At 39.7% G+C, this 26,728-nt stretch overlaps 1 protein-coding gene across 2 annotated transcripts; it reads left to right on the top strand.

The window, feature by feature from the left end:
* Positions 1 to 30: 30 nt before the first annotated feature.
* Positions 31 to 26,567, top strand: RSAD2 (radical S-adenosyl methionine domain containing 2). Of its 2 annotated transcripts, none has more exons than XM_075557151.1 (6): positions 31 to 374; positions 9,749 to 9,811; positions 12,817 to 13,046; positions 14,740 to 14,889; positions 18,819 to 18,851; positions 22,657 to 26,567. In XM_075557151.1, exons 1-6 carry the CDS (start codon positions 38 to 40, stop codon positions 22,819 to 22,821), a joined length of 978 nt encoding a protein of 325 aa, XP_075413266.1. In that variant the 5' UTR covers positions 31 to 37; the 3' UTR covers positions 22,822 to 26,567. The 2 variants fall into 2 exon arrangements, with proteins under 2 accessions (XP_075413266.1, XP_075413265.1); XM_075557150.1 differs by having other exon boundaries at positions 9,749 to 9,910.
* The last annotated feature ends 161 nt before the right edge of the window (positions 26,568 to 26,728 follow it).

Here is a 26,728-nt window from a genome sequence, read left to right as displayed (position 1 = left end):
GCAGCAAGCAGGGACAGCTCTCAGGTGCTTGGTCACAATGTGGGTGCTCATGCCACTTGCTTTTGCTGGAATGCTGCTGAAGGTTTTTAGGCAGCAGCTGAGTTCTCTGTGGTCAGCTCTGGTTCCACTGTTCTCCTTTCTCAGGACATTTTGGTTGGCAGGTCCCCAGAGGAAGCAGCAGCAGCAGCAGCAGCAACAGCAGCAGCGTAAAGAATCACAAGCTGAGGACCTGCCCATTACTCCCACCAGCGTCAACTATCATTTCACGCGCCGGTGCAACTACAAATGTGGCTTCTGTTTCCACACTGCCAAAACGTCTTTTGTGTTGCCCCTTGTGGAGGCCAAACGAGGACTGCTTTTGCTTAAGGATGCAGGTAAGTCCACGCTCACAGGAAGGAGAGATGAGGTTCAACATCAGGTTAGTGGGGTGAGGCACAGGTGGGATGGGGCACACACAGGTTAGAGAGATTTCCCAGAGCTTTGAACTATCATTTCCCATCCACAGTGAAAATGCCACCTGTAAGAAAATCTCCAGGAATTTTGGAGTAGGCACCCAGATCTGCCTCAATTGCAGGGTTGGTCTGGTGTTGTGATTAAGTAGAGCAAGTGTATCCCTCTTGCCACTTTTCAGTGAGTAAAAATATATGCAAATGCCTGGCCCTTGTTCTCTCTGTTGTTGTTAGGTGCCATTAAGTTGGTCCCAACTAACAGAGATCCTAGGTACAACGGAGAGGAAACAATGCCCAGTCCTGTGCTGTCCCACAATTGTTCTTCTGTTTGAGCACATTGTTGTAGCCATTTTGTCAACCAATCTTGTCGAGAACCTTCCTCTTTCCTTCACTGTCCCTCTACTTTGCCAGGCTCATTAGGTTTTTCTCCAGGGACTGGTCTCTCCTGACAAAAGACCCAAAATACTTTAGATGAAGTCTTGCCATCTTTGCTTCTAAGGAGCATTCTGGTTGCACTTCTTGCAAGACAGATTCTGTTCTGCCTAGTGTTTTGGAAAGGGCAGAATGGGAAGGGTTTTGCTGCTCCCTTGAGTTTGTTCAAATGCTTATTCTTAGAATCCAAACCACTCAAGGATTTGGCTTTTCCAGAAACAGGTAATAAAGAAAGTTAAAAAAAAACACATTTTTTTACATAAGAACAACAGTGTTTAACTCTCTTTTTGGATTATGTATGTGCTCTTAATGTTATTTTTTTTAATAATTAAGTGCAAATCCAACTTATTAATGACATTGCTTGCTGAACATCATCACATTAGTACCTTTCAGACTCCTCAGATATTCTTAGCATGTCTAATTCAAATGTAGTCTCTTCTGCTCCAAATCTGCTCTTCATTCCTTGCCTTCCTATCTTTCTTCCAGCAACTTGAGCAATATCATTAGTACCTTTCTCTTCGTTATTCACTCTTAAAAATGGAAATATTAAAAACTTCATAGTGACCTTCCTGTGGGTTTCTGAGGCTGTAACTATCCTTTCTCCAGCAGAGCTACTGCTGGTTCTGACCTGCTGACCATGAGGATCTTGACCCATAGTGTAACCACTACACTACCAGGGTTCTGAAGTAATACATGCGTGCACAGCACTACACACGTCCTCTGAGTAGCAGCTGTTGAATTTCAAAGAGCAGACAAGCATGGAAGCCGAGAACAAACCAAAAAACAGGATGTCATCAGTGCCACAGAGGTCATGCCCCCTTCCGGCCTTTGGCAATTACTACCAAAGGCTTTTACTACTACTGGCAATTACAGTACTTTGTTTGACCTGATTTGTTTTCTTACTGAAGATACATGAAATAATTTAGGGTGACCTTTACTGAGTCTGACCTAGTTCACTCCACAATATGTTAGCATGTTCATTTACATTTTATCTGTTAAGAACTACCTTGAAATTCTCAGTATGCGATAGCCTTTTTACTGATAGAATACGGCAACTCATTGTCTCGGTTCCCCTTCTGATAAAACATTATCTTATTTTAATAATTTAACTCCTCAACTAATTCTCTTACATGACTTAGAAGATCAACCCGAGATCAATTCAAAGATCGATTGTGTAGCTTAGTTTGCAATGCCCTTGCTGTGCAGTGATTTTCTTGCTATGGCTCTCAAAGTCATAGTTTTTGAAACTCCCATAGCACAGGTGGGTGGAACCCTGAAGGAGTGTGTTTCCCCTTTTCCGAATGAGTCTGGGTGAAAAATGTGAGGAAAGATGGTAATAGGATTATATAACTCATCTGTGAGGGATTGTTAACAAAGTGGCCAAGACCAGTCCATTTCAGCGCACTAACATTTAGGATATTGATATTTATGCATTACATTTCATTGATGATTTCCACTTATTCCTGATTCATGCTTCCCACATTCAGAGTTCTAATTATTAGTAGATATTTGCAACTGGTTCTTCTCATTTAATCGTGCCCCATCATAAAATGAATGTTCCAAAGGCTTTTCTCCCACAGGTTTTACTCCAGTCACATGATCGTGGTCTGCTTTACTTTGAGAAGGCAGCTCTTCCTCAATCCTAGTTTGAGTGCCTTCCGACCTGAGGGCCTCATCTCATGGCACTGTCTTTGACAATGTTCTTCAATATCTTACTATGTCTCTATGCTTTGCATATGGTTTTCAGTGGCTAATACCTCTGAAGTGAACAGTTGATTCCTTATTTGTAGTCTGTTCTTAGTCTGGAAGCTCCACTGATCCTGCTGGGATTGGAAAGACCAATGACATAGCTTTCAGTATCACAGCAATACACAAGCCACCACAGTACAGCAAACTGACAGACAAGTGACAGAATCCTCTTCTACTACACTCTAATTACAGTAAACAAATTAGAGGAAAATCATTAAAAGGAAGGTTAGGAAATGCCATAGAGGCTTAAAGGCTATGTCTAACCTCTTCCAGCTACACAAAAGGAGGAAGGAAAACCCCATTCCACACCAGCCCAAGGCCTAGATAAGTTCTTCTACCATCCAAACATCTCATCAGTTCTGCCACCAACCTTCTGTCCCATACACTCGACTTTTCAGTCAGGTCCAATACTTCCTTGCAGTGGCTTACAGCATTCAAAGAACATATGATTGCTGGGTTGTTTAGCAAAGTTAACAGTTTACAAATGCTCAGGATGCAAGTGTTTGAACAAGACGGACTCTGTTCTGCCATGGCTTTATTCAGGCCTCTGTTTGGCCCTCAGCCTCTTGGGTTAGCCTTTGCCCAGCTTCATCCATGCTACAGAGCTCTAATTTTAGGGATGTCAAATAAATGGCCAAAGAGCATGTCACTCTATTATAAGCCTCAGCCAAAAGGTACTTAGCTCTTGTTCCTTGGGTCAGCAGTGTAGCTATTCCACTTAAGTACTTTGAGACACCCCCCTCCATAGTCCAGTTGCCTGTCCAGAGAAACACTGTGCATCGGGAAGTCATTGCCTTCTCTCATGTTGTGGCTCTTGGTTATGCTGCTGGTGCCGCCAGTCCTCTTTGGCTTCTTTGGTGTCCCAAATGTCTCCTGGAGCAAGGAACTTCAGTTTGCCGCCATTTCAGAGTTCAAATGATGTGCTCCATTAGCACATCTAGCGCTAGCCTCTTGATGGGAGTGACACCCACCCACCCACACACCCACCCACCCACTTCCTTGTACTTCTGAGATGCCTCATTTTATTCTTAGCAAGAGCACATTCACAATTAGCCTGGTTAACAATCACTCACAACTGAATTCTATCCTTATCTTCCCCCACTGTCTTTTACCAAGACCCACCAGGAAAAGACTTGTTTGATGGAAGCTACAAATATTCCAGCTAAGAAAACCACATAAGATAGTTTCCTACAGTGCAGGAGGGAATTAAACCCCCCCCCACAATAAATCAATGCAAATATGAGTTACGTACTCATTACAAGCATCTTCCCATTACAGTCATTCACATGCATGTCTGCATGGGGAAATAGCTTTTAGAAACTCACCATATTATCTTATTAATTCAGGAATGTCCTTAAATTGAAAACATTATATCATACAGAAGGAAGATGTGAGACAGAAGAGAGGTTATGCTCTAAAAAGATTTCTAACATTCCCTGCTATATAGTCATGTGATGGGGAGGCTTCCCCAATTCCTTAAGAGGGAAAACGGTTTTATTTCTGAAAAGTCTGGACCCCAGAGCTGTGCATTTAGGAATTGTGCATGCCAGGAAAAGCAGGAAGGAGAGAAAAGCATTGCACTGTGTAAGTGCAAATCTGCCGATTGAATAGCAGAATAGACACATCCTTCACAGGTTGAAGATTATTTCCTGGGGAAGAAAGATAGCAACAGAGAAAAAAATCAAAACAGAGATTTTGAATTATCTGATGAATAACTTACTTCCCTGTCACTCTTTAGTGAAACTTATTATTTGGTCAGTCTCCACCTCAATTATTGAAAATTCAATCACCTATTTGTGCTTTGCTCAAATGTACATGGACAAAATCAAAGAGAAAATAGAAGAATAAAACATTTAAACATCTATAATTAACAATTATAGGAAGATAATAAAATTACATATATGAAATAAGAATAAAATGTCCAAAAGACTAGTGAAAAAAATAATTAAGTAGAAGGCTATGGATGACAGTGGAATCCCAAAATTCCTTTGCAGGATCAACACTGGAAATAAGTCTCTGATGATGTCCCTAATGGAGGGATGAAAATAACCTGGTAACCAGACAGAGTATTGTAGAGATGACTGTAAGGGATTAAAATGAGAAATCTGACATGAATGGTTAAAACCTTTGTGCTTCGTATGGTTTTTAATATTTTCTGAGGGGTGGTGGTGGTGTGTTTTTCTCCATATATTGGGGTTAATCATTGTTGGTAGCTTTGTTGAATCTTTTCTGTATTTCTTTATATGAAACCTAGGATGTATGAATCTATAGAGACAACAACTAGAATAAGGGTTCCTGAGGGGCAGCAGGGGAAGTGTGTGTGTGTGTGTGTGTGTGTGTGTGTGTTGGTGGGGGGGCAGTAATGGGGAGCTGATATCAAGGAGTTCAAGGGAGAAAATGCTTGGAAACGGATTGTGGTAGTGAATGTATAACTCTGTTTGATATGATTGAAATATGTAATGGTATGATGCCTGGATGAGGTCCTAATAAAATGGTTTGAAAGAAAAAATGGAATATATAAAATTAATTTTTTAATAAACTAAAGGTAACGTTATAGAAAAATGGGATAAAAGGCAGAGATTGATAGAAGGGAAAAAATAAAACAGTAGTACAGAAGTTCCAACATGCTTATATTAAGCTTTCTAGAAAGAAAGAAGTATAAGGTTAAAAAGAAGGAGTTATCAAATCAGAATACTTCTAAGGACATAAAGGTTGGGGACTTTTTAACTAATCAATCAGATCAATAAAGAAAGATGGCTATAACTAAGGTATAGAATCTTCAGTTAGAAAAAAAGAACACCAGAAAGAAAGCTTCTCCAAAGGAGGAAAAAAAGCTAAATTGTCCTAAGAATTATAAAAATTAGTCTCACCAGGCTTTTGAAAACCAGTATTAAAATCTAGAAGAAAATTAATAATGACCCCCAGAAATTTTGAGTTAAATTTTTTCAATGCAAATATTATACCAAGCCAAATTACTTATCAAAAGTATACTTGTAGATAGATACATGAGCCCTTCCTTGAGAAGCCCCGATATAGTATAGTGAGTTATGTGTTAGGCTGTCTAATGCAAGGTCAGTAGTTTGAAACTGCTACCCTCTCCATGGGAGAAAGATGAGGCTTTCTATTCCTTTAGAAAATTGCTCTCAGAAACTCACAGGGCAGTTCTATTCTGCCCTTATGGTTGCAGCAAGGTGGACTCAACTAGATGACATTAAGTCTGGTTTGGTATTGAGTCCTCACTGGCAGGTAAATGTTGGACTGCTAGCTATAAGGTTGGTGGTTCAAAGCTACCAGCTAGCCCTCACAAGAAACATGAGACGATCTGCTCCTGTAAATATTTGCATGAAACCCTATACAGGGTCACTGAGTAGGGACTATCACTAGTCTGTAAGTTTCTTAGTTTGTGGTGGCTTGTGTGTTGCTGAGATGCTGGAAAGCTAGTCACTCGTATTTCAAATGCCAGCACGGCCACCGAAGTGAACAGGTGTCAGCAGAGCTTCCAGACTAAGAAAAGATAAGGAAGAAGAACTTCGCTCCCCACTTCAGAGGACAGCACTGCTGAAAACCATAGGCAAAGAATTGTCAGAGTCCGAGGGCCCAAGGAGTGGAAGTAGAACCTTGTTGGAGACAGTGCCAGAGGATGGGTACCTTGGGTCAGAGAGCACTTGAAATGTGACTGAGGAGAAGCTGATTTCTTGCAGTACAGTCAACTAATGTGACCTGAGTCAGGTGAGGTCTGTGGGAGTGGAACCTTTGGGATGTTCATTTGCTGATGGGGCACAACTGGAGGCAAGGAGAAACAGCTGCAAGAGTCTGCTAATGTTTGGAATTTTGAATATGCAGAGAATGAATCTGGGAAATGTAGAAGTCGTCAAAAATGAAATGGAATGCATACAGATCAATGTCTTAGGCCTTAGTGAGCTGAAATGGACTTGTGTTGGCTGTTTTGAGTCAGATTATTATATGACTTAGAATTCTGGGAATAAGACAATCAAGAGGAATGGTGTGGCATCCATTGTCAAAAAGGGCATCACAAAATCTTTCATAAAGTATAATGCTCTTGGTGATAGTATTAAGTCCAATCAATATAACCATTTAAATTTACGTACCGCCAATCAAAGCTAGTGATGAAGACCTTGAAGAATCCCACCAATGATGTCAGTCTGAAACTTATCAAACTTGCAATCAAGTATGCATTGATAATTATTGGCAATTGGAATGCAAAAGTTGGAAACAAAGAGGAGGGAACAGTAGTTGGAAAATATGGATTTTGTAATAGAAATGAAACTGGAGATTGCATGATGGAATTTTGCAAAGCAAATGACTTGTGCATAGCAAATATCTGTTTGTAACACCACAAAAGGAGACTAAACACATGAACTTCTTTGGATGGAATACACAGCAATCAAATTTACTACATCTGTGGGAAGAGGCTAGGGAGAAGTCCAGTGTCAGCAACTAAAATCATGACATGAGCTAACTGTGGACTCTGACCATCCATTGTTCCTATATAAATGCAGGTGAAAGCTGAAAAAAATTAAAACAAGCCCATGAAAGCCAAAATATGACCTTGAATCTATCTATCAGAATTTTGATAGCCTCTCAAAACAGATTTGGTGTATTGAGCAGTAATGACAGAATTCATGAAGAAAGAAAAAGGTCATTAAAAAGACAGGAAGGAAAAACAAAAGATCTAAGCGGATTTCAGAAAAGACTCTGAAACTTGCTCTATATCATGGACTAGCTAAAGCAAATGGAAGAAAGCATGACGTCAAGGAGCTAAATAGAAAATTTCAAAGGGCAGCTTGAGAAGACAAAGTCAAATGTTATAATGAAATATACAAAGACCTACAAGTAGAAAACCAAAAGGGATGAATGTGCTCAGCATATTTTCAACTGAAAGAACTCAAGAAAAAAATTCAAGCCTCAAGTTGCAATTTTGAAAGATTCTGTAAGCAAACTATTGAATGATGCAGGAAGCATCAAAACAAGATGGTAAGAATACACAGAGTCACTGTACCAAAAAGAACTAGTGGCCATTCTACCAAATCCAGGAGGTAGCTTATGAGCAACAACCAATGATGCTGAAGGAAGAACTACAAGTTGCACTGAAAGCATTAACCAAAGCAAGGCTCCAGGAATTGATGAAATACTAATGGAAATGTTTTAACAAGTTGATGAAGCACTGGAAGCATACACTTGTCTTTGCCAGGAAATCTGGAAGACAGCTACTTGGCCAACTGATTAGAAGAGATCCATATTTGTACATACTCCAAAGAAAGGTGACCAAACAGAATGCTCAAATTATAGACCACTATCATTGATATCACATGCAAGTAAAATTTTACTGAAGATCATTCAGCAACACTTGTAGCATTATACTGACATGAAGTTGCCAGAGGTTAAGACAGTATTCATAAAAGGAGTCTGAACAAGGATGTCATTGCTGATGTCAGATTTTGGCTGAAAGCAGAGAATGTCAGAAATATGTCGACTTGTATTTTATTGTCTTTGCAAATTCATTGGACTGTGTGGATCATGACAAACTATGGATATCCTTGAGAAGATTGGAAATTACAGAATACTTTGTTGTGTTCATAAGGAACTTGTACATGAATCAAGAGGCAGTTTGCAAATGGACCAAGGGAATACTGCATGGTTTTAAATCAGGAAATGTGTGTGACAGGGTTGTAGCTTCTCACCATTCCTTCTTACTCAATCTGTATGTATCAGAGAAGCTGACTTATATGAAGAAGAATGTGGCCTCAAGATTGGTGGAAGGCTTATTCACAACCTGTGATATGCAGATGATATAATCTTGCTTGCTGAAAGAAAGGAGGACTTGAAACACTTGCTGATAAAGATCAAGGATTTTAGTTTCAGTATGGACTACGAATCAAGGTAAAGAAAACCAAAATTCTCACAACTGGACCAATAGGTAATATGATGATAAATGGAGACAAGGTTGAAGTTGTGAAGGATTTTGTCTTGCTTGCATCCACAAGTAATGCTCATGGAAGCTGAGGTCAAGAGATCAAATGACATGCTGCTTTAGGTAAATTAGCTGCACAAGAGTAATGAAAAGTGAAGATGTTATTTTGAAGACTAAAGTGCACCTGACCCAAGCCATGCTATTTTCACATGCCTGTGAAAGTTGGACATTGAATAAAGAAAATTAAAGAAGAATCAATCCATTTGAATTGTGGTGCTGGAGTAGAATATTGACAGTACCATGGACTGCTAAATGGACAAAACCAGTCTGTCTAGGAAGAAATGTGGCCAGAGTGCGCCTTAGAGGCAAGAATGGACTTAGTCTTACTGTGGACACTTTGTCAGGAGAGACTAGTCCCTGGAGAAGGATGTCACTTTGGTATAGTAGAGAGTCACAGAAGGAGAAGGCCCCCAAGGAGATGGATTGACATTGTGGCTGCTGAGTTGGCCTCAAGCATGGGAAGGTGGTGGGGATGGGGCAGGACCTGGCGGTGTTTTGTTCTTTTGTGCATCGGATCACTGCGAGTCAGGAATGACTGGATGGTACTTCATAACGACATGATTAGGGAGCGACTGGTGGTACTGGGCTTATTTTGTTTTTTGTAGTCCTCACTTTGCATTTTTATATGCATTACAATTCATTCTTTACATTTTCCAGGACACTCCTAAATGAGTTTCCAAAACCAGTAAATGAGATCTAGGACAACAGGCATGCACTATATGGGAAAGGTGAAGGGAAATTCCAGACTGACATTGAAGGATCGTACCAGGTGGAGAGCTGACCCAAGAGCAGCTACCCCAGCATGCAGTGGAAATGGATTCCTGTCTTGCTATCTCTGGGCTGTCACTATGTTCTCTGATTTACCCCATTATCTGTGTCACTAATTCTCTACATTACAGTATATCTATTTAAAATAGAATAAAAATGAAACTTCATGTGCATTTTTTCTTGTTAAGCTCCCTATTGTTTACATGATTATATTTCCATAGAGTGGGATTGATGGTGAGGAATCATCGTAAATTGTTACTTTGAGAAAATACTACATTTACCATTGAAGGAAATAATGGATATTTGTAAAGTGTAAAAACAATCAGAAGGAAACAAAGTCACCTTTCTTTTCTAACAGGTATGGAGAAAATAAACTTTTCAGGGGGAGAGCCATTTATTCATGACCGAGGAGAATACTTAGGTGAGCTGGTGAAGTTCTGCAAAGTAGATCTACAGCTGCCAAGTGTCAGCATTGTGAGCAATGGAAGCCTGATCCGGGAGAGCTGGTTCCAGCATTATGGTACATTATGGTGGCTGACAATCAGCTATTGTTACTTTGCTACCATTGTTATTGTTTTCTCTATGTCCATCTATTCTGGGTCCTAAGCCAGAATTGCTGGGGAAAAGGAAGGGAAAATCACTAGAACTTGCTTAAACTAACTCTTTTAAGTTAGGCATGGAGTTATGACAGATTTTAGTTTGGTGGGGCTTAAAGTAAACAAGTATGGAAAGATATATATCAGGAAAAAAATATAAGTATAGCTATTTGTGGATTTCTTTTTAGCTAATATTAATAGTTAAAGTCTTAATTTAGCCACCAATGGGAAATTATTATATTAAAAATGTAAATTTCTGATCTTTTTGTTTGTTTGCAATTACTATTCAATTATCAAAATGTTGGTGTGTCTCTTAATAGTCTCACCTGTCAATCATGTTGGGACTGAGAGAGTAGACCTTTCTTTTGGCAGCACACTGGCTGCACAAGAATGTTGAGTAAAATATCGCTATTGGGGCTAATTACATTAGAACATCATGGTGAGCAAACGGTCTAAATTGGGGGAATTCAGAGGATTCCAAAGTGTAGTGTAGGCTAAGAAGCACTGGAGCTTAAGATTCTGAGATTGGTATACTGCCAGCCACTGCCTTGCGTAGCCAGGAACAGATGTGGAACTTTCCAGGGCTGCTCGACTCATGACCACCATTGTACACTCGCTTTGACAACTTGTGTATAACAGTCAGGACAAAGCAAACACACATGTAATCAATAAATGAGAATATCTTAATGTCCCCCAAGTAACGGATGATATTCAATTATATCAGAAAAATAGAACAAGGAGGCTCAAATAAGTGACCAAAATGGATAGAAAATGTTTCTGAGTAGGAAAAGTAATAGCACTACCTGATAGGGAATTCAAAGGACTTCTCCACAGAATCCTCAAGGGTCCCTATTGTTACAGTGGTGATGCATTAGGCTGCTGACAGCAAGGTCAGCCATTTGAAACCAGCAGTTCCAGGGGAGAAAGACAAGGCTTTCCACTTCTCTCAAGAGTCGTGGAAACCCACAGGGCAGTTCTACCCTGTCAAAGCGAGTGGCAAGGAGTTAGAATCAACTCAATCGCCGAGAGTTTGGTTTGGAAGAGATCACGAAAGAGCTCAAGGAAAACACACCCACAAACAGGAACACAGAAAGAAAGTCTGAAAGAATTTAGGAAAACACTTCAGGAACAAAACAGCAAAATTAAAGGCAATGAAAAACCATATAAAAACAGTGATTAGAAACACAAAATATCAACAATAAAATTTCAGAAATGAATAACTTATAGAAAGACATAGGCATAGAATTGAAGCAATAACAGGTAGAATCCTTGAAATAGAGACCAAATCCTTTGACATCAATATGTCTGAGGAACAACCAGGAAAGAAGAATGAAGGAAAATGAAGAAAGTCTGAGAGTAATGTGGGTTATTTATCAAGATACATAATATACATGTGATTGAAGTTGCAGAACAGGAAGTGAACAGGACAAAAATAGAACGAAGTTTTGAAAGCTTACTGCCAATAAATCATCCCTTATGTCATGAAGATGAGGAGATACCCACTTAGTAAGCTAAATCAGCTCCAAACATCAACAGATTCACAAGAAATCACTGACATATCATACCCTAAACTTTAAAAACAAAAACCATAGAATCTTAAGAGTAACTCAGGAAAAACAAAATGCTACTTACAAAATTGCGCCAGTTAGACTGAGCTCACAGAAAAAACAAAGTCTTACCCCCAGAGGAGCCAGTAAGACTAAGCTCTGATTTCTGAGCAGAAATCGTGCAAGCAAGAAAACAATGCAATAGCATATATAAGTCCTGAGAAAGATCGTCAACCAAGAATTATGTATCCGCCAACTTTGTCCCTCAGATATAGTGGTGAAAATAGGACATGTCCAGATAAATAGACTATAAGGGTATTTAGGTGGAAAAAAAGACAAGCTTCACAAGAAATAATAAAGGGATTCCTTTGAATAAAAAGTCAACAGCACCAGACAATAACCTGAAATGACAGCCTATCGCATAAATTAAAAAATCCAAGAAAAACAAACATAAACAAATGAAAATCACCCAAACCCAATGGAGAAGAAATCAATGAAAGACAAATATTTGCAATATTGCGCTGTGTTCCAATAACATTCCAGTGTCACGGCACTTACGTGATGCACTGCAAGGGAACAACTGTTGCCTCAACCAGACCACCCTGAATCTTCGTTTTCTCAGCATTTAGCACAGGACTGCCTGACATTAAGTATGGTATCCATAATATGTAGATGATGACTCAAATATGCATGATGTCAAGAAGAGGATCTTAAAAATGTTAGAGTTCTTCATTCAAGCAATTCTGTTCATGTGGAGGGGGTAGAAGTAAGTCTAGAATTGCTATCGGTATGCCCAACAAATGAAGGGCTTTTATCATCCACGTGAGGCCTCGAGTATTGCGATTCCTTGCCAATACGTACTCACCACCCCTTTGTCAGTGGAGGCTTGTTTGTTGCTATGATGCTGAGCAGGTTTCAGATCTAGACTAAGATGGACGAGGAGGAAAGGCCTTGAAATCCACTTCTGAAAACTCTGCTAATGACCCAATGGCCTAGTCCCCATTACGTTTCGGGAATTCTTTGCTGTTGTGCAAAAGATTGCTATCAGTCAGAACAAATTCCATGACACTTAACAAAAACAAATATTTTTAAATGGTCTTACCCAGCACTAAGCATCATGCACATTTCAGTGATGTTTGTGATTTCTAAGGAAAACTTGTCTTTAAAAAGTAAAATGGGGGAGAAAATGATAAGTTCAAGATACATTTTATCATAAAGAGACAAACTACCTAAAGAGCTTGGTTTTGTAATAGGAAAATTTAAAGATTTTCACTTTCTCTCAGGTGACTATTTGGACATTCTTGCTATCTCTTGTGATAGCTTCAATGAGCAAGTGAATGTCCTCATTGGTCGCGGTCAAGGAAAGAAGAACCATGTCGAGACTCTCCAGAGACTGAGGAGGTGGTGCAGGGATTACCGAGTGGCGTTCAAGATCAACTCGGTGATTAATCGGTTCAATGTGGATGAGGATATGAATGAGCAGATCAGAGCCCTCAACCCTGTCCGCTGGAAAGTGAGTCCATCGTGTGGCTTGTTCGAATTTTCATTAAGAAAATATCCTAAGGGAGGGTGTTTGTGTGGAAACATTCAGGATAGACATTTAAAAAAAATGTAACAATAACAATAATGATACTAATCTTGGGAACTCTGGGCTTAGTGGACCAGTCAGGCAACCTGGTCCCGACCCTTCTTCCACTTCCGACAAATAATTCTGTAAACATTTTTGATCTCCATTTTCATGTCTGAAAACTGGAAGGCGGTTCTTTTTGGAATCTTATGAATGTTAAGTTCAAAAGATATGCTAAGTACTTAGAGATATTCTAAAAGAATATTTCAGCATAAAGTCTAAATTAATCTGTTTTTCTAATTTAATATGACTGATACCTTCTTAAAACTCTTGCTTATTTATAATGGGAATATTCTCCACATCATTCTGATTTGACTAAAAATTTTTATTGAGTTCTGAGAAGACATTGTGGGTAGAGTCATCCCCAAGTTTGGTCACACTATCCCTCTAATAGTCCAGTCTGCTAAGATTCAAACATCCTTGATCACTCTTCCTTGGCATTCTGCCCTTCCTACTCTCTGGCTCACATAAGAAGTGTGCTGTGGAGACGAGCAAGCTTCTGGGGGTGCTCCCTGTCTAGACGGGAGCACAGTCATGAGCGCAAACACATCCAACCAAACACCCACATGGAGATCAGGGTCAGTGGTGGTGTGTCTTAAAGACTTGGGAGACCCCAGAAGAACACGTGACCAAGGAAATACATAAATAAGAGCTAATAAATAAGGTGATAGTTAAAGCATTTTCTGAATTTATTCTGAGCTGACTAAATTATTATTAGAATCATTCTAAAAATGACATTAGCTAACTACCTATAAAGAACCATGGTGCGATTGTGATAAGAGGTGTATGAGCCCCTAATAAAATGTTTAAAAAACAAAACAAAACCATGGTGCCCTGGGATCTGTTCTGACTGTCCTTGGTTATCTCCACCTGTATGTCTTCCTAAGTCACCTGCCCTTTCTGGGGAAGAAATCCTTTCAATAAAAAGATAAAATAGAGAGAAATATAGACATTTAAAAAGTATCCAAAGTAAATATTTAATAACTTTGGAAAACGGTACTTATATTTGCTGAAAAACAATTTATGTAAATTTTTATAGGATATTTTAAAAGTTGAAAGAAACAAAAATATTAAAAATACTTTTCTCTTAGTTTTGAAATTCTAACTGATTCACTTATTTTCTTGTACTTCTCTTTAGTGTCTCCATTTCCTTCGGTGAACAACTATTCATTTGTGTGTGTATGTGTGTGTGTTATTGTTTGAAGTGAACTTGTTTGTCGCAAGACACCAAGTCCACTTCAGTTTCACTTTTCCCCTTTTTTTCTTTAAGCCACTCAGACTGCTGTTGAGGTTTGAAGGCTAAGGAATCTGGAGGGAACTATTCATTTTTAGCTTAAAAATAAGTTGGATTAGATGATCAAATAAAGTATAGGTCAGTTTTATATTTTAGGAGAGTGGACACTTCTATACCATAGTCATGAATTTCAATTTTATTTTCATTTCCCCAAAGTATTATGTTTATGGGCTGATCCTTAGCTTTCTTGGCTCAAAGAAAGATGAAGCTTGAATCAAAGGGAAATTAAGAGGGGTGAAAAATAATGAAGGATACTTGAACGAAAACACTATATTTTCCTTTTAGGTTTTCCAATGCCTGTTAATTGACGGGGAGAATTCTGGTGATGATGCACTGAGAGAAGCAGAAAGATTTGTCATCAGTGATGAAGAGTTTGATGGATTCTTAGACCGCCACAAAGAGGTTTCCTGCTTGGTGCCTGAATCAAACCAGAAGGTTGTATAAACCAAAGTTGGCTTCTTTATTATCACATATGTAGATTGACTCACCAGAGAGAAATATCTGCCTCGTGTTCAAGACAATCTATACAGTCTTATTATTACTTTTAAATTTAAAAAATCATTTTATTGGTGTTTGTACAACTCTTTAAAAAATCATTTTATTGGGGACTTGTACATCCATCCATTGTCAAGCACATTTGCACATTTGTTGCCATCACCGTTCTCAAAACATTTGCTTTCTACTTGAGCCCTTGGCATCAGCTCCTTATTTTCCCCTCTCCCATCCCATGAACCTTGGAAAATTTATAAATTATTATAATTTTGTCATGTCTTACACTGTCCAAAGTCTCCCTTCACCCACTTTTCTGTTGTCTGCCCCCCAGCGAGGGAGTTATATGTAGATCCTTGTAATTGGTTGCCCCTTTCTACCCCACCTTCCCTCCACCCTCCCTGTATCGCCACTCTCACCACTAGTCCTGAAGGGTTTGTCTGCCCTGGATTCCCTGTGTTTCCAATTCCTGTCTGTACCAGTGTACATTCTCTAGTCTAGCTGGATTTGTTACATAGACTTGGGATCATGATAGTTGGGGGCAGGAAGCATTTAAGAACTAGGGGAAAATTGTATGTTTCATCATTGTTATACTGCACCCTGACTGGCTCGTCTCCTCCCTGTGACCCTTTTGTAAGGAGATATACAGTTGCCTACAGATGAGCTTTGGGTTCCCACTCCACACTCCTCCTCATTCACATTGATATGATTTTTTATTCTTTGATGCTTGATATGCATCCCTTCAACACCTCGTGATCACACAGGCTGGTGTGCTTCTTCCACATGGGCTTTGTTGCTTCTGAGTTAGATGACCGCTTATGTACCTTCAAGCCTGTAAGATCCCAGATACTATATCTTTTGATAGCCGGGCACCATCAGCTTTCTTCACCACATTTGCTTATGTACCTGCTTTGTCTTCAGCAATCCTGTTGGGAAGGTGAGTATCATGGAATGCAAGTTTAATAGAATAAAGTGTTCTTGCATTGAGGGAGTATTTGAGTGGAGGCCCAATGTCCATCTGCTACCTTAATATTAAACCTATAAATATATGCACATAGATCTATTTCCCTATCATGATACATAGATTTACATACTTATATGACTGTATTTAGACCTCTATCAATGCCCTCTGCCTCCCAATCCTTTCCTCTATTTCCTTTTACTTTCCTCTTGTCACACTATCATGCTCAGCCTTCATTTGGGTTTCAGTAATTCCTCTTGGTTATATTGCCCTTGATTGAGCCCTACCAGGCCTCTTACATCCTCCTCGCCATCAATTTTGGATCACTTGTTTCCTTGTCCCTGGATTTGTTAACACCACTTCCTTGCCCACCACTCCCTCTCCCATGTCTCTCCAGAAGCATCAGTCCCATTGTTTTCTCCTCTAGATTGTTTATCCCGCCTGTCTTATTTTGATAGACCTGCAGAGATAATAATACACACAAAAACAAGACAGAGCAAAACAAAGCAACGAAACAAAACAACAACAAACCAGTGACAAAAAATAGAAAAGCCTGTAAATAATTCAAGGTTTGTTTGTTGACCTTTAGGAGTGTTTTCCGGTCGAGTCTGATGGGGTGCCGCGCTCTGGCCCCAAAGTCTATTTTTGGTACTCCCTCGGAACTTCCTTGCTCCGCTCCCCTTGCTGTTCTGTTGCACACTCTTAGTGTTTTGCCTCGGTGTGGTGGGGTCAGATCAGGTGCATTTCCTGCACTGTTTCCAGTGTTGTCCCCATATAGAGCTATGGGTCCATGAGGGATGAGATAGTCTTAGTTTAAAGGGCTTTTTTAAATGGAGATACGGAAGGAATTTGGTCTTGGGAGTGAGAGTTGAGACCCACGAGAAACTTTGCTTCCTTTCAGTTCTGTGATCTGCTAATGAGCACCATTTTTCCATTAGGGGAAAAACATTATATATGTGTGTGTAGGTAATACGTGTTATATGTGTGTGTGCATATGTTATGTGTGTGCGCGCGCGCTGTGTGTTGTTTGGTGCCATGCAGTCAGCTCTAACTCATAGTGACACTATGTACAACAGAAGAAAACTCTGCCTGATCCTAAGCTATCCTCAGGATAGCTTTTGCTGTTTGAGCCCCTTGTTGTAGCCACTGTGTTAATGTATCTCAAGAAGGTTCTTCTTCCTTTCCACTAACCCTCACTCTACCAAAGCACGCAGTCCTTCTCCTGAGAAGGTGTCCAGAGTAGCTGAGACAAAGTCTCACCATGTACCATGCTTCTAAGGTACACTCTGGCGCTACTTCCTCCAATATAGATTTGTTCTGTCCAAAATTCCTTGGCAACACCTTAATTCACTTGCATCCATCCTTCTCTTCCTTGTTCAGTGCCCAGCTTTCACATGCATATGAGACATTTTTTTTGTCTTGAACACTTTACAGAGGTACTGTGCACCACATTTGACAAGAAAAATACGTTGATTGATCTCTTAACTGCTGTTTCTATAAGTATCAATTGTGGACCTGTTAGATCTCTTGGGTGAGAAATACTTCGGACCTTGGCTTCACATGAGAAAGAATTCACTCCCAAGCCTAGATTGTGATCCAAGTGAGTTTTACAAAGGATGGAAGACATTTCAGGTTTTACACAGGCACTCAGGGCACTTCACACCTGCACTGTAGTCCTGAGGCCAGAGGAGCTCACTGCAGTTGCCAAGAGAGGACAAAGAAGCCTGGTGAGCTTCGGATCCTGTCGTGGTTGCCAGTAATGGTTGGCTCCATTGACGGAATTAAATTCACCTGGCCTAGATGGGCCAATCCAGGCGTGCTTCCCACCTAGGTGTACCACCCCTTCCTGGCACAAATTTCTGAGCCTGCACCGTGGATACCCTCGTCCCTGTTCTAACTACCTAACAGAGCCAAATAAAATAAAATCCTGGATAACTTGAACCTTTTCTCTGTGTATCACTGCCTTGGAACCCCGGCGAGGCACTTTTCCTCTGTCCTAAAGGGATGCTACGAATTCTTATTTCCGTGGCAGGCAATGAGAATCTCTACAAAAAACATTTGTAAGGGCTTTCTGCCATGGAGAGGCTTCAAAATGCCAACTTGTAAGTTACCAACCAATCTCCTAGGTTCCTTACAAGAAATATCAGCATAAAATGAAAATCCTTAGTTAAGGCCACCTGGTAGCTCCCAAGAATATATTGCATTAAAAGCATTATAATTTCTAACTCATGGGTCATTTGTGGTTCTGTGGTATAAATTTTACCTTCTATACAGTGATCAAAGTGTGAATCTCGATCACTGTAACTAACTCAGGCACAGCCACCATCAGGACAATGGAGGCTCTCTGGAGAAAAGCCTTGTGCACCGTGTGGAAACTGCCATAGTGTAGAGCTTACGCATCACAGTGGTCCACACGTCCATAACCCATTTTGGGATAAAAGAACCAGGCAGTCTTTTGTTCTGTTCTTCATGGTTTGCTGAGTCAGGTTTAACTCAAAGGAGCTAGCACCACCACAACCACCACCACCACCAATTACTGAAACAAAAAGAGGAAAGTGTTTGTATTGTGGACACATACACTATGGGTTCCAAAATTAAAAACTCTGCCACAATTAGAGAAATGAGGAAATAGAACCTGAGCATTTCATAGTCTCAGAAGCCATCAGGTCATCATAATTTGTTGGAATATGACTGGCTAGACAAACCAACAAATGGCTCCAGAGTTGTGTTTTAGGTAGTAATGGGGCACAGACAGGTGACTTATAAACTAGATACCAAAAGGTATACATTCAATTCAGGAAATATTGAACCTGGAAGTAAGAAAACACCAGTTCATAAACATTGTAAAGCAGTTTAATTTATATTCTGGAAATGACACTTGAAACTGAATTCATGTTCAATTTCTTCTCTACAGATGAAAGATTCCTACCTTATTCTGGATGAATATGTGAGTATTTCTAGTGAGTTATAAAATGAGCACTTAAAAGTTAATAATAGCAATGACAGTTTGGTTATTATGAGCATAACCATTTTGTATATGTTTGCCCTTTATAACTAGCAATCGGCACCTTTCTTACCAATGTTTAGTATTAATAGTATAGAATTCTTTTTTCCAGTATGCGCTATGAAGTCTTACAGGCATTGTTTGTATTTGTTTCCGTGGCACACTAACTTCCATGCAATATTGTCTTCAGGTGGCTATAGAGCCATGGATGCTACATTGAACCTAATATGAATATCAGAGCCCGCTGTTAAGTAGATTTGGGCTGGAAAATATCCTACATTCAGTTTACTGTTGGAGGGAGGTCACATAACATATCACATAGATTTGATAGCTTCAATTGTTGCTACTGGGAAGCTCTAGATTTACTACTTGCAAATACTAAGGACCCAGTGTTAGAGAATGGCATTTACCTAACAAGAAACAACACTGTACATTTTAGTTGGAAATTATGTGTGTTATTTTACTGTGACCATTTCCTCTCACTGTGACATATTTAATCCAAAAATATGCCACACTTTTTTTTCCCTCCTGGGGTAATAGCTACATGGAGCTTAATTTTGATCTCTGATGCTCTAACTCATTTAATAAAACACATTTTATTGGGGGCTTATACAATTCTTATCACAATCCATACATACATCCACTGTGTCAAGCACATATGTACATTTCTTGCCATCACCATTCTCAAAACATTTGCTTTCTACTTGAGCCCTTAATATCGGCTGCTCATTTTTCCCCGCCCCTCCCCTCTCCCCCTCCCTTGATCCTCTAACTCATGATTGGTGTTTTATATTCAGCCATTCATTCCAGTTTGGGCAGGGACTGACAGCACTTACAGTTTCATCCACAAACTCTGGACTACATCACACAATGCTTCTTCACAAAACAGACTCCTATTGCACTCTGGTTCTTAGCGCTGAAGGTCTTTGCTGTCCTGGACCTTGTTGCCCTTGGTTGGATCATCCTGTCCCTCATCACTAGCTCTATGACTTTATATCTTGATTATAAAGTGTTGAAGTACCTGTTTCTCATCTTCCAGGAGGCCCTGAGTATCTTAAATTAATTATGATCTTTTTCCATAGACTTCTTTACATAACTAAGATGAACCCTTTGAGTGATTCTTATTTCAAACTTGCTCTGGGTGATAGAAATTTTAGGCATTACGTAAATCTCCTTTAGAAGGCCCCACATATCCCCTTACCTTGTTATGCTCTGTAGCACAGACCAAGACCTGGAGTCTTACAACATGCCAGACTTGGTAACAGCATCCCAGGGAACTAAGAGCTACAGGAGGCAACTCAAACAGGAAGGCCTCTTGTGTGTCATCTAAGCCCTCTTCTCGAGCTCTGGAACACTCCAGTCATTTTCTGCTAGTGAGAAGCTAGGGTGTCTTGCACCAGGTGGCTATTTATCTTGACAATCCATATACTACCAACTTGACCTCTGACCAATAAACCTTGACTCTGGTGACGTGATAACATATCCTTTCCAAATGCCATTGGCATATCCATGCTATCACTGTCTTCCAATGAAATGAAAATTCATACTTCTCTGAGTTGGAAAGCAAATCACTTTTCCATTTTCACTCCTTCCCACTGGATACTATAAGTATTTGTTAACCTTCTGAACAGAAGGCAAATAATTAGATTCCAAGACTACTTTTTAAGAAATAGGTTCTAACCGTAGCCATGAGTTTAATATTTATCTTGGATTTAGTTTTATTGAGAAATTATTATTTTAAATGTTAGTATTTTATTATTTTCAAACCAATTAACAATGCTTAAGAGTATTTAGATGTCTTGTCAACATGAGCTTTCTTTATGGAGTATAAAGGGAAATGTAATGAAGCAAATGTTCAGCTTGTAAGGTCAAGTAGGTCGAAAAATTCAAACACAATTTATTTTTGAAATCCATGTGATCATGATTGACTCAAGACTTTGACAAATCTTCAACAGATCAGCTGACCTCCGGTTAAGTCAAATCTAACCCAAACCCACTGCCATGGAGCTCAGTCAGAGTCCTAGCACCCAAATAGGGTCCCAAGGTTGTGTGGCTTGGGGAGGAGACAGCTTCCTCTTTCTCTTGAGGACTGGCTCAGGGGCTTCAACTGCCAACCTTGCAGGGAGCCGCCCAACACCTATCTGCATCCATGGTTCCCTGTGCCAAAATGTGCTTTTGAAAATTAACATTTTAATCCAACAAATATAACTTGACCCCCCTGAAGGACTCTCAATATCACGGTAGGTCATAAGAAGGAAAAAAACTTCATTACTCACTACAAAGTGCTTAGTTTTAGAGTGAAACTCAAGATCTCTTGTGGAGTGCTAGGTAAGATTATTCTCGATCTCCTTCCTTGTCTCCCTTTCCAGGACCTATCTCACTGGTTTCTCCCCTTTTCAAATAAGCCTTCATTGTACTTGAGCAATACCATCAACCTATAGTTTTTTATTTATTTTATTTTATTGTTTTTACAATTTATTAGGGGCTCATACAATTCTTATCACAATCCACACATATACATACATCAATTGTATAAAGCACATCCGTACATTCTTTGCCCTAATCACTCTCAAAGCATTTGCTCTCCACTTAAGCCCTCTGCATCAGGTCCTCTTTTTTTCCCCCCTCCCTCCCCACTCCCCCCTCCCTCATGAGCCCTTGATAATTTATAGATTGTTATTTTGTCATATCTTGCCCTATCCGGAGTCTCCTTTTCCTGCCTTCTCTGCCGCCCGTCTCCCAGGGAGGAGGTCACATGTGGATCCTTGTAATCAGTTCCCCCTTTCCAACCTACTCACCCTCTACTCCCAGTATCGCCCCTCACACCCCTGGTCCTGAAGACATCATCCTCCCCGGACTTCCCATGCCTCCAGCTCCCACATGCACCAATGCACAACCTCTGCCCCATCCAGTCCCACAAGGTAGAATTCGGATCATGGTAGTTGGGGGCAGGAAGCATCCAGGATCTGGAAGAAAGCTGTGTTCTTCATCGGTACTACATTGCACCCTGACTGACCCATCTCCTCTCCTAAACCCCTCTATGAGGGGATCTCCAGTGGCCGACACTTGGGCCTTGGGTCTCCACTCTGCACTTCCCCCTTCATTCACTATGGTATACACACACACATATTATTATTATTATTATTTTTGCATGATGCCTTATACCTGGTCCCTTTGGCACCTCGTGATCGCACAGGCTGGTGTGCTTCTTCCATGTGGGGTTTGTTGCTTCTGAGCTAGATGGCCGCTTGTTTATCTTCAAGCCTTTAAGACCCAGTCACTATCTCTTTTGGTAGCCGGGCACCATCAGCTTTCTTCACCACATTTACTTGTTCACCCAACCTATAGTTTTAAGCTTTTTTTTTAAACCAACTTCCCCCCCCCCCACCCCACCACCCTGCCTTGCCTGTGCTTTTCTAACATCGTTTTCTCCAACTTGCAAAGATCAAAGCATGTCACTTTCTGGGGACTTGATCCTTCATCTCTTCCTTGATTACCACTCCCCCTGTGGAAGAACATACTTCTTGTGAGACATGTAACATACATTTAATTGGTCTGAGGTATTTATGTTGGCTCTTCCATTAGAATGTACACTTGTTGAGTAGAGAGAGAGAGTTTAAGGAAAATGAGTGTCTTTAGTCAAGTTTTTGCCATGTAGTTCTCAGCAGGCCTTTGTTAAAATAATTGGGATAACAGAAGTGATTTTGGATCTAGGCCTTAAGTTTTTTCTGCCATGGCTTTTCTATAGATGCGCTTTCTGAACTGTAAAAATGGACGGAAGGATCCTTCTAAATCTATCCTGGATGTTGGAGTAGAAGCAGCTATAAAATGCAGTGGGTTTGATGAGAAGATGTTCCTAACGCGAGGAGGGAAATATGTGTGGAGCAAAGCAGACCTGCAACTGGACTGGTAATGCGGGAAGTGGGAGAAAGCGCTAGGCAAGCTGTAGGAACCCGGACCCGCTCCAACTATGGCCGCCACCATAAGCAATGCTGTGTTTGGTCTTTCTGAGTGGCCAGATCTATGACATTAGATTCTATATGACAACCAAGCACATATTCACGTGGACAGTTGAAATCCACAGATAATCGAAGAAAAAAACATGCACCTTGTAAATAGTGTCTTCATCTAATTGCTATTGAAAAAGTACCCCAGTTCTGGGTCTTGGTTTATTCTAAATTGTACAAGGGACAGAGTAACAAGAACTAAAAATAAGCTACCCAGATAGATCTCCTAGAATACTGTTCAATGAAATAAGCCGAAACATTTGTAGAGTTGATGTTAATCTGGATTTGACTTTTATAAGCAGTGCTCATTATGACTTCAGGATATCCATTTGCAGCTATTTTTTTCAAGTTTATTCCGTTGACGTCAGTTTCTTCTGACAAATATTGTCTTGTTCATTGTTACATACAGAGAACTGGCAGAATCTGTTCCACCTGTTTCTTTTTGCGGTGTTCTCTCCTTTTCTGCCTTCACTGCACGGCAACCTTTTAAAATCAAGGATAATCAACAGATGTTCCTCACAGTCACAATTTTACCAGGTTTCAGTGACATAGTAAGAGGAGAGGCTGCAGGGGAGGGTTCCCAATGGCCACTCAAGGAATGTTGGTTTCGACAGTATCCCCCTCTCTTCAGAGGTTCTTGAAAACCCCCTTTGCATTCCATGGTGAGGTTGGCCCGCTCCTTGTTTGTGTGAACTTATGATTGGAGCAGCACAAGCCCATCAAATCAAAGGCATCTGGAGTTTTTTGAGCACGATTGTCACAGCTCTGCGAACAAGTCTGAGGAGTTGCTGTGTCTGCCTGTAAGCAGCACCAGTGCCTTCGCAAGAATGCCGTGATAGCATAGGATGTTGCTGGGCTTTAGGAGATGGGGATAGGCTAGCATTTTATATTTTTCAATTAACTCTGAATCGATCGAAACAAGATACAATCTAGGACCTAATTTATTTTAGGTCAATGTGAAAAGACTCAGTGCGCCTTTTTCAGTCCAGTGAAGGGACACACAACTGAAACCGGGTGGAGGAGAAATCCTGCTTTGGTGTAAATAGCACATGTGGCCTATTTATGTAACTTAGAATCTCATTGTCTGGAAAATAGTAGTTTCCTATCATTATTTCAGGAAGCAAAATCATGAGATGTTTTCAGCTAACTCAGCAAGAAAACAGCACTTAAATTTGGCTGCAATTCTAGGATGAACCACTAGATGGGATCCAAATGGTTCTTGCTTCTTTGAGCAGCCAGCCAGAGATGTGGCTTCAAAATCCTGTCACATTCACACCAGCCTGTCTGACCACAAGGTGCAGAAGGGACTAGGTATCAGACATCAAAGAACTAAAAATCATATCAATGGGTGCCCACCTCCCTGATACAATCAATGAAGACAAACGTGTGCATAAGCAAATATGGTGAAGAAAGCTGATGGTTGCCCAGCTATCAAAAGATATAGCGTCGGATAAAAAAAAAAAAGAAAGAAAATGATTAGGGCAAAGAATGTACAGATGTGCTTTATACAATTGATGTATGTATATGTATGGATTGTGATAAGAGTTATATGAGCCCCTAATAAAATGTTTTTTTAAAAAAAGATTTACAATCTTGAAAAAAAAAAAAGATATAGCATCTGGGGTCTTAAAGGCTCGAAGATAAATAAGTGGCCATCTAGCTCAGAAATAAGAAAGCCCACATGGGAGAAACACACCAGTCTGTGTGACCACGAGTTGTCGAAGGGATCAGGTATCAAGCATCAAGGAACAAAAAAAATCATATTGAAAATGTGGGTGAGTGTAGGGTGGAGACCCAAAGCCCATTGGTAGCCAACCGGACACCCCTTACTGAAGGGTTGTGGGGAGGAGATGAGCCAGTCAGGGTGCAGGGTAGCAACGATGAAACATATAACTTTCCTCTAGTTCTGGAATGCTTCTTCCCCTACCCCAATTCTGCCTTACAAATCTGGCTAGACCAAAGGATGTACATAGGTATAGATAGTAACTAGAAACACAGGTAATCCAGGACAGATGACTCCTTCAGGACCAGTGGTGAGAGTGGCGATGCCTGGAGGGTGGAGAGAATGTTGGGTACAGAGGGGGAACTGATTACAAAAATCTAGGTATAGCCTCCTCCCTGGGGGATGGACAGCAGAGAAGAAGGCGGGGGGAGACATCAGACAGTGTAACATATGACAAAATAATAATGATTTATTAATGATGAAGGGTTCATGAGGGAGTGGGGAGTAGGGAGGGAGGGGGAAAATGAGCAGCAGATATTAAAGTCTCAAGTAGAAGGCAAATGTTTTGAGAATGATGATGGCAACATATGTACATATGTTCTTGTCACAATGGATGTATGTATGGATTGTGATAAGAATTGTATGAGCCTCCAATAAAATTATTTTAAAAATCTCGTCACATTAAGTATATTGTCAGACAAATGGAAAAAAAGTATTTTCAGGGTTTCTTGATTCTGGAATGTTTTTGAGTTTTTATCCATTATTTATCATAAAAGATATTACTATATCAATTTCTAATCACTATAATTGAACTAAAAATCTGTGTGACCTATGATAGGATGTCATGAATTCCCAGTTCCCGCACCCCCCTTTTTTAAAAAAGAAAAAAAAATCCACTGGAAATAATTTTCTCTATATGGTTAAAAGACCTCCAAACTATAATGACATTAATATAGTCAATATAGACACACATATAAGAAAAACATTGTTTGACAAAGGTCATTTATTTATATGAAATCACTCAACCCATTGTCAAATATAGAGTGGACTCTATCAATGTTATTTGAAACCAAATCTGAAATTCACATCCTCTGAGTTGGAGTGAATGTTTTTCTAAACTAAAATTTTCTTTCCCTATAGAGAAAAAAACAACTGAAAAAGAAAACCTTGAACTTAAGAAATAAACTATTTAAAATGTACTTTCCAGCTGTCTTATCCACTTAGCCACCGTCATCTGTGCGCTAGCATTTGGCATTAGGATTTAAAATAATCAAATATTTTTTCTTAAGAGATGATAAAGAATTTTAACATTAAGATAGAAATCAATTTGGCTTATATAGCACTTTGCTTTATTATTTGAGTTTAAAATATGAGCGTTAGGTTTTTTAAATACATTTTTATTGTGAAAACAAAGTTTAAAATGTAATGTCTTGGTTTTAAATGCTAGGATTAAATGTTTGCAGTACTTTTAATTATTGTTTAAGTTTACATCATAATAACATGAGTGGTATTTTGTCTCAAGAAGGTTAGACATTATTTGTAGCATATTGGTTTAAAGAGTACTAATTATGTCTGTTATGTAGTGATAATTGTTGTGAAAGTAATGTTTTCTTTACATTTGAGATGAGCTAGAACATTTGGAGCCCGTGTCTTATTTCTCTGTAGAATTCAGAGGAGTGAGACTAAGATTACTGAGCAAGCAGCTAACGTAGCTCTATTGAGAATTGGTTTAATATATCCCTCTCGTGGAAAGATTGCTCTTTACCCATTTGTGATTGATAAAGACAAATGATGCAGTATAATTTTAAGACTTAGTCTTGAGTGTATAGATGAGGTCTTAACTTTTATGTAAATATATTTCTGAGTGTAGTACTGTTAAATATTGGGCTAATGTAATATTCAGTAATCTATTAAAATATTTTTGTTCAATGCATGTTCTCTAAGGGACACTATGTTATGGAGTCTTTCCTCGGTGTGTTTTTTAAATGTGCATTTTATAAACTGCCATCTCTAAAGACAAGTATACTGTGAAAATCAGTAATGTTATCAACAATTAAATGGAGCCCTAGTGGCATTATGATTATACGTTG

Source organism: Tenrec ecaudatus, chromosome 8 (assembly GCF_050624435.1).
Source record: "Tenrec ecaudatus isolate mTenEca1 chromosome 8, mTenEca1.hap1, whole genome shotgun sequence".
Classification (NCBI taxonomy): domain Eukaryota; kingdom Metazoa; phylum Chordata; class Mammalia; order Afrosoricida; family Tenrecidae; genus Tenrec; species Tenrec ecaudatus.
The sequence above is the reverse complement of the archived record's forward strand: the minus strand, read 5'-3'. Positions and strand labels throughout refer to the sequence as shown.

Excerpts from the sequence above, each read along its gene's own strand:
- RSAD2 (XM_075557150.1), top strand. The coding sequence starts at position 38 with ATGTGGGTGCTCATGCCACTTGCTTTTGCTGGAATGCTGCTGAAGGTT. Across the intron at positions 13,047-14,739 it reads TCAACCCTGTCCGCTGGAAA|GTTTTCCAATGCCTGTTAAT; the intron begins GTGAGTCCATCG and ends TTTTCCTTTTAG. Across the intron at positions 14,890-18,818 it reads TGCCTGAATCAAACCAGAAG|ATGAAAGATTCCTACCTTAT; the intron begins GTTGTATAAACC and ends TCTTCTCTACAG.